Here is an 8,503-nt window from a genome sequence, read left to right on the forward strand (position 1 = left end):
ACTGCACATAATCAGTAATATTATTAGTCACACAAGCCAAGTCACAACTCATAACCAACCCATGTTAGATGAAGTCAAAATTTTCCATCCTTGTGAAGAAGGTACTTGCTTCTTTCCATTAGTCAAAGCTACTTTTGTTTGTTCCGATCTCTAATCATTCATTGTAAACTCCAACTTCCCTCGGTTTTGGTAATGACAACAGTATACATAAATGTAATACAAGTATACAACTATTAGTATTATTATTATTTCTTATATTTTTTCCGCGTAAATACTACTATTTTAGTGTTTTTTAAATGATAAAGTCTAACTTTAAACTTTAAATTTTAAATTCTAAATTTTAAATTTTAAATTTTTAAATTTAAATATTAAATTTTAAATTAAAAAATACTAAAAGATTAATAAAATTTATTATTTTTCGTTAATAATTAACTAACAATATTTAAAAATCTAAACTAAAAATATGTTATTCAGTTATTAGATAAAAAAAACTAGGCTAATGACTAAATTAGATAAAAATAGTAAATTCTATTGTTCTTTAAATATTTTTTTTCTAAATTTAAATTATTGATATAAAATATAATTAATAGAGTTAAAATTTGTTTAATTTACAAAGAGTATAATACTTTTTATTTAATAAGGAGTGTTTAAAATATAATTTTTTTATCATGCCTTCTAATTAAATTTTAATGCAGTTTAATTATTATAAGAAAATAAATTTTTATATTTTTTTAAAGAATGTCAAGAGTAATTACAGAAAGTGAGAATGAATTTTTAATTTTTTTATAAAATTATTATTCGTATACTAAAATTAGTTATAAATATATTTTTATATAAATATATATAATTTAATTTATTTTTAATATATATTTATATTTTAACATATTTTATAGTAATAACTAATTTTAATATGCATGTAATATAATTTTTTTTTAGTTGTTGTTGTAAGATGTGATATCTCATTATATACTTATTAAATAATATAAAAAAATATACGAAAGAAAATGTTAAACAATAAAAAATCACATATGATATGACAAAAAAGTTGAGGTAAAAAAATGGATAGAAATTTCGAAGATGGAAGGCAGAATGAAAAGCAACATATCGAAACAAATAAAATAATAATAAATTAAAAAGTGGTTTGAACTTTCAATTCTGAATCCACTTTTGAAAATTGAGATTGAAAACTAGAGTTAACAAATTAAATTAGTGTTTGGTCCCTACCACTCCCCACCCACATTCTCTCTTTCTGATGTCATTGTTGCTGCTTATATTGAATTGAACCCATCCCTTCCCTCTTCACTCTTCACAATTTGCGCCGCATGCTCCTGCCTTTAGAATCACACTCACTCACTTGTTCTCCCTCCTATTTTGGTCTTTTCACTTGAACAATTCCGCTCCAAATGGTTGCAGAGGCCTGGTTTGTGAAGATGGGTAACCAAGTCAGTTCCAATCTCAAGCACGCCCTTCTTCTAGAAACTTCTTCGGGAAAGAGGAAGCAGCAGCAACATAGCAGCACCATCAAGAACAACGATAAGGTAACCATTGACATTCTTTCTTTTGAAGTAGCCAATGTCATGTCCAAAACGGTTCACCTTCACAAATCCCTTTCGGATTCTGAGATCTCGAGGCTCAGGAATGAGATCTTGACCTCTGAAGCTGTTAGGAGTCTCGTTTCCTCCGACCATTCCTATCTCCTCGACCTTGCTCTCGCCGAGAAGCTCGACGAGTTGAACCGCGTAGCCGGCGTCGTTTCCAGGTTAGGGAAGAAGTGTTCTGTCCCTGCATTGCAGGGATTTGAGCATGTGTATGGTGACATTGTGAGTGGGGTAATAGATGTCAATGAATTAGGGTTCTTGGTTAAGCATATGGAAGGTATGGTGAGGAAGATGGATAGGTATGTTAGTAACACTAAGAATTTGTATAGTGAAATGGAGGTTTTGAATCAATTGGAGCAAGCTATGAACAAATTTCAGAATAATCAGAATGAGGAGAGTAGGAGGGTCTTTGAGCAGAAACTCGCATGGCAGAGGCAAGATGTTAGGCATCTCAAGGAAATTTCACTTTGGAATCAAACATTTGATAAGGTTGTCGAGTTGTTGGCCAGAACAGTTTGCACCATCTATGCTAGGATGTCAGTGGTTTTCGGGGATTCTGCATTGAGGAAGAATAGCATTGGGCTTGCTGGAGGTTCTCCTCCACCTGAGTGTGGCTTGGTGTCTGGCCAAATTAGTGTTCCTATGAAATCGGAGAAGTTGAATCGCAATCACAGTGGCAGAAGTGGAAGTCATTCGGGCTCTATTGGGAGAACTGTGGAGAGAAAGGGAAGTATTGGTGGTAGGCCGCGGATGGATACGAGGAGAGGCGATTTAGCATATCTCCAACCTGAAGATTTCGTTCTTCCTTGTGGAACAAGTCCGGGGAGACTTTTCATGGAATGTCTAAGTTTAAGCAGCTCTGTCTCTAAATTTGATGATGACGATGATTCTGTTATTGATCATGGGGACCGATGCAGTCACAGTATTGGTTTAGGGAATAATGTCAAGAAAAAGGAGCAGTCGTGCCATTCCAGTGGGTTCGATCATGCTCAAATCAGTGTTCCTTTCAATGGAGATCTAAGAGCAAAATCCGGTGTTCAGAGTTGCTCAACCTTTGGTCCCAAGAGTAGATTAGCTGTTTATGCTTCTCCTTCCACTCTTGGAGGCTGCGCTCTTGCTTTGCACTATGCTAATGTCATAATTGTCCTCGAGAAACTGCTTAGCTATCCTCATTTAGTTGGAGAGGAAGCGAGGGATGATCTCTATCAGATGCTACCGACGAGCTTAAGGTTATCGCTGAAGGCAAAGCTGAAGTCTTACGTCAAGAATTTGGCCATATACGATGCTCCTCTTGCCCACGACTGGAAGGTGACTCTTGATGGTATACTTAGGGGGCTTGCGCCTCTCGCGCATAACATGATAAGATGGCAAAGTGAAAGGAATTTTGAGCAACACCAAATTGTTAGCAGGACGAATGTGCTGCTACTTCAGACCTTGTACTTTGCTGATAAGGAAAAGACAGAGGAAGCCATCTGCGAGATTCTTATTGGGTTGAATTACATATGCCGTTATGAACATCAACAGAACGCTTTGTTGGATTGTGCAAGCAGTTTTGACTTTGAAGACTGCATGGAGTGGCAATTGCAGTGTGGATCTTCTTTGCTTAATTGAATACCTTGTAAAATTTGAAATCCTCAATATGGTGAGCATTTCCTTGACTTATAATACCAAAGTGTGTTTGCATTTTCCGTTTGGAGAACTCCCCCTATGGTTTGTGGGAAAAGCTACCTTTCATAGCTTTTGCTCAAATCAATAGTTTTATAGTTGCAAATGGAAATCCAAACATACTATTCATATTACTCTGGTATAGCATGGAATTCTGAACTTTGTACATTGAGGACTGATATTGTTGAAGACTTGAAAAAGTATAGCTGTATGTAATTGCAATTTGACTTATATAGTATACATGCAGAATTATATTTATAAAGGTGAAAAATTGTTCACGATGAACTTGTAAATATGTTTCACAGCTTGCTTGTCGCTTAGAAGAGTATGGCATGTTAAAACTTGAAATTACTGTTATGAATAGCAGAGATTAGTACTGTTATGTAGTTGCTGCCGTTGATTCTAGTCTTGGAGTTTTTTTTTACTTTTCAGTAGTTCTGTATTATGGATCTATGATAAAGTCATAAGGTATTAAGGTTCGTGTTTCTTGCAAGAATAAAATAACTTGTTTAGGTGGTTCATTGATTATTTTCAAGCCAAAAAGTGATTGGCCTTCATAAGAGGGAATATCGTTGTTTGGTATGGAAATTTTAATTGTGAAACTTCTGCCTTGAATGAACTAAAAAAAAAGGATTTGGATCCTTTAAAGTTTGAATTTCAATTTAGAGAGTAAAGTGTGATCTCTCACCATTGATTTTATAGGTGGGACCAAAAATAAATATGAAAGAGAAACTATTCAAGGATAGAAGATCACATTTTATTTTCTAAGGTAAAATTCAAACTTTAGAGGATCCAAATAAAAAAAAAAGCGGGCCCGGGGGTGTTGCAATAATGGTATATTAGTTTGTAATTTTATCAAATGCGCAGAAGGTGGGTTTCACTTTCAAATTTTCAAAACATGGGAATCTTAAAAAAAAAAAAAATGTAAAAACCTGAAGATCAAATTAATCAGCATACAAGGTTAACTAGGAATATTTTTAGGATATCACAGTAGAAAACTCTGATATGGTAGCAAACACTACCGGATTTTGTTTTCTTTCACTTAGGCTACAATACTGTATTTAAAACAGAAATACAAAAACAATAGATACAGAAACTTGTTTGGTTCTGGAGACATAGATAGAGACAATTTTTTGGTTTAAGAAACATATATTTTCTGTACTTTATACATTAGTCTCTATCTCTCCGTCTTTGCGTTTCTATGTCAAAGCCAGAATCAATGCGCCCTGTGGAGCTAGTACACAAGGCTGGCCTGTAATGATACTGCAGAAGAGGCCAAATCAGTGCGCTTTAACTACATGGAGGAAAGAGGAAGTGATGTAGAATTGTAGATGTTGATGTCGATGTCAATGGCACCATTTTAAGCTTTGAGCAGTGAGTTTAATTCCGAGTTAGAAAAATCACAGCGCAGGGTTGACTTGAAGTACCACAGCGTAGCAGATCTTATCAATCATTGTGTCATGTGACCCTTCATTTATATCCATTCTCAGTTTTCGAACTTGTAAAGTTAGGAATTCCTATCAGAAGGTATTTGCAGATGTGAGGCACATAAAAGATTTACTACTATACTGTAAACTTAGTTGCTAGTTATATAAGAGTATTTAGCTAAAATGTATTCTAAGGGTGCATTTTAAGTTTATTATTAATAAAAATTTTAGATATTTTACTTAAATAACTGTATAGCAAATATCATCTTGGGCTAAATCCATCGTTTATTTATTCATGAAAAGGAACAAAATTTTGATAAGTCCTGGCTTTGGTTCTGATAGATCTTTTCAATTGTTTTTTCGAAACTGCCTCTCCCTATTTATTATGTTCATGACTTTCTGTTTTGTAATTTAGTACCACCAAATTCTTTTACCATGTAGTAGTATGCCACATTCATATTCTTAGCTACTTTTCCACAAACGATCAAGGAGTTGAACGTAATGTTCTTTAAAATTTTACTGGTAGCTCAAAACTGTTTTTGAATTTTCAATTAATTCAAAATAGTCTCTTAATTTTCATTGTGACTCATGTTTATTTCTTGAGTTTTTCCGTGATCAAAATGTTGATATAGACGATATGCTTTGGCCACATGTAAGAGTGATATTTAGCCATTGATACGTGACATGTGTCACAACAAAATTTATTATTTACATGTCAATTTAATATAACACATGGTTTGTTTACGTGTTATTTGACAAATCATCATTATTACAGGGTGTTTAAAAATTTTTTGGAATTTAATTTCCGTGAAAATTGAATTTAATTATATTGTTTAAAACAAAAATAATTAAATTAATTTAGATAGAATTTAATTCATTTCAGTTTTTTTTTTTAAAAAGTCAATTTTAACTCAAATAGATTTAATTTAAAAATTAATTTTATTAGAATTTTACTTAAAATTTAAAATATCTAAAATACTCTTATAATCTAATTATTTTTTTTTTAACTTCCATTCAACTCACTTAATATATACTATGTTTTTTTGGAAAGGTCTTGTTCATACCCTGATCCAAGGCTAAGGCCCAAGTCCATGTAGCAAGATCCAACTCACTAATTGGACTCCTCAATATACCGACCTCCTCTCAAGAAGTCGGTGCTCCCTACGGCTTGCTATAAAGAAGTCGGGATCAAAGGTTATCTGGCAAATAATAACTGCCCCTAAAATCTCTCAACCCACTTCCAGGAGCCATATCGTAACCTCCCTAAGATAAAGGGACGGTTATCCACCCTAAAAGGTGGAACTACTCCAACGGTGGTTATTGGTTCACCACTATAAATACGCTGACATCCCTCAGGTATTTCTAAGTCCTAATACTCTCTAGACCTGCTCACACCCTTGCTAACTTAGGCATCGGAGTGTCTTTGCAGGTACCACCCCCCATTCTTCCACACTCACAAGTCGGAAGGAGTCTCTAAAGGCACTAACCCGCTCAAAGGCTTCCTCCCTTATACGATTGGGCCAACCTAACGAGTCCAGCCCATTAACCTCCGGTTATCCAACGTAACATTGGTGTCGTTGCCGGGAAACCGAGGGATCAACCCATAATGGCGGAAAACTCACCAGAAGATGGTCATACAGCATCTTATTCCGAGCAAGAAAATCTAAATATCAGAAACAATGACGCAGACCTGACCCTTCATCAAGGAACCAGCGACCAACATATAGAAGGCACCTCTGGGCTCAAAAACCCAAAGGTAAACTCCTCGGAAGGACGAGAATCCGGAAAGGAAGGGCCACCCCATGCGATCGAACTAATGGGGCTGGTCCACGGCCACCATGGTCGTCTGGAGCAACTGGAACAAGAACTAGAACGACAGCGAGAGGCGGAACGAAACCTCCGGGAGGAAATAGAATGACGAAAAGAGTTGGAAGAAAAACTATTAAAACTTGAATCCTCCCTTAAAAGCCGGAACTCCCGCAGCGACCGAGAAGAGTCGTCCCTGGGAGGAGAGGACCCGTTCAGCGAGGACATAATGAGGGCGAAAGTTCCAAGAAACTTCAAAAGCCCTGATATGAACCTCTATGACGGAACCACAGACCCGAAGCATCATTTAAGCAATTTCAAAAGTCGGATGTATCTGGCTGATGCTTCTGATGCAACACGCTGCAAGGCTTTTCCGACCACCCTGTCGAAAGCGGCGATGAAGTGGTTTGATAGCCTCCCTCCAAGGTCGGTTACCAGCTTTGAGGACCTCTCAAGAAAATTTCTAATGCGATTCTCCATCCAAAAGGATAAAGTAAAACACGCGCTGAGCCTCCTAGGAGTTAAACAGGAGGTCGGGGAACCTCTACGTGATTACATGGAAAGGTTCAACAAAGCGTGTTTGAAAATTCAAGATCTACCCACAGAGGCAGTTATCATGGGATTAGTAAATGGACTTAGAGAAGGCCCCTTCTCTCAGTCCATATCAAAAAGGCACCCGACCTCTTTGAGCGATGTACAGGAGAGAGCGGAAAAGTACATCAACATGGAGGAAAATGCCAAACTACTGGAACCCAGCTGGCGACTGGGGCCCCCTCACTCAGCAAAAGAAAAAGAAAGGGAGCCAAAGAAAAAAAAGGAGGTTGGCCCCGACAGACCTAGGAGATATCACTCCTACACTCCTCTAAAAGTCTCCCTAGTAGATGTGTACAGAGAAATCTGCAAACTGAAAGATTGCCGCCTCCCAGACCCATTAAAAATAAAAAGGGGGGAGTCGCAACGACTACTGCGAATACCATAAGATATATGGCCACCCAACAAATGATTGCTACGACCTCAAAAATGTGATAGAAAGGTTGGCCAGGGAAGGCCGACTTGATAGATATCTCACGAATAGGTCGGACAATCATGGAAAAAGAAAGCGAGATGATGAAGATAGAAGAGACCCGCCGCCACAAACTCCCGAGAGACACATACATATGATCTCTGGAGGATTTGCGGGAGGGGGTGACGATTGGATTTTTGACGGTTTAGAATTTTACAAATGAAATCTCGTCGAAGTATAGTCTCTAAACCAACAATAATCCTCTCATACAAAAATTTGTTTGTCACAAGTACAAACCCCTAAAATCTATAAACCGAAGTATTTAAACCTCGGGTCATCTCTCAAAGGACTTGCAGGGTAGTGTTCTTGTTATTGGTTATGGATTTGTTTATTTTGGGGTTTTAGATGAGAAAAATGAATAGTAAATGGTAAGAAAACTTTATTAACAAAATGGTCTTGGCAAGATTTGGTTGTCAAGGGTCTTCATCATTATCACTAGCCACAAGTATGGTAGTTGCAAGGATTAATCCCACTTAGTCATCCTTAAATCAATTAACAAAGGAAAGTCAAGTGAGTTATATCAATCCTAGTCCATAAGTCCTAGCTTTCCACTAATTGGATTAATGAAGGCTAGAGTTAATGGCTATCAACTAGCAATTAATTGGACACTAGTGACTCAAGAAATCCTAAGTTACCTTCTCAAGCCAAGAACATAAAATCCTACTCTAACATCCTCTCAAGCATTTCATCAAACACTTGGAGGGTAATGAAAGAAAGCATTTTTATTTGTAAGAATAAAAGGAATCAACAACCAACAATTACAAAGAATTAACAAAACAACAATCAACAACATCACAATCACATGAATTATCTCAAATTGCATTATTAAAAGAAAACAAAAAAACAAAAATATCTCAATTACAAAACCTAAAAACAAAATAAGAGAAATTACAACAAGAGAAGAGGAATAGAGAGAAGAACCAAAGTGTAGCAATCACCAATTG

General features: G+C 36.3%; 2 protein-coding genes across 2 annotated transcripts; both read left to right on the forward strand.

Annotated features, from left to right (window-relative positions):
- The first annotated feature begins 1,216 nt into the window (after nt 1–1,216).
- Nucleotides 1,217–3,582, forward strand: LOC107466354 (uncharacterized). Its single transcript, XM_016085332.3, has one exon. It carries the CDS (start codon nt 1,404–1,406, stop codon nt 3,207–3,209), a length of 1,806 nt encoding a protein of 601 aa, XP_015940818.1. The 5' UTR covers nt 1,217–1,403; the 3' UTR covers nt 3,210–3,582.
- Nucleotides 3,583–6,725: 3,143 nt separating this feature from the next.
- LOC107466328 (uncharacterized) lies at nt 6,726–7,475 on the forward strand. Its single transcript, XM_016085301.1, has one exon. The coding sequence runs from the start codon at nt 6,726–6,728 to the stop codon at nt 7,473–7,475; it is 750 nt and encodes a 249-aa protein (XP_015940787.1).
- The last annotated feature ends 1,028 nt before the right edge of the window (nt 7,476–8,503 follow it).

The sequence above is a fragment of the Arachis duranensis genome, chromosome 9, assembly GCF_000817695.3.
Source record: "Arachis duranensis cultivar V14167 chromosome 9, aradu.V14167.gnm2.J7QH, whole genome shotgun sequence".
In the NCBI taxonomy this organism is placed as follows: domain Eukaryota; kingdom Viridiplantae; phylum Streptophyta; class Magnoliopsida; order Fabales; family Fabaceae; genus Arachis; species Arachis duranensis.

Coding starts and splice junctions, on each gene's coding strand:
- LOC107466354 (XM_016085332.3), top strand. CDS start 1,404: ATGGTTGCAGAGGCCTGGTTTGTGAAGATGGGTAACCAAGTCAGTTCC.
- LOC107466328 (XM_016085301.1), top strand. CDS start 6,726: ATGAGGGCGAAAGTTCCAAGAAACTTCAAAAGCCCTGATATGAACCTC.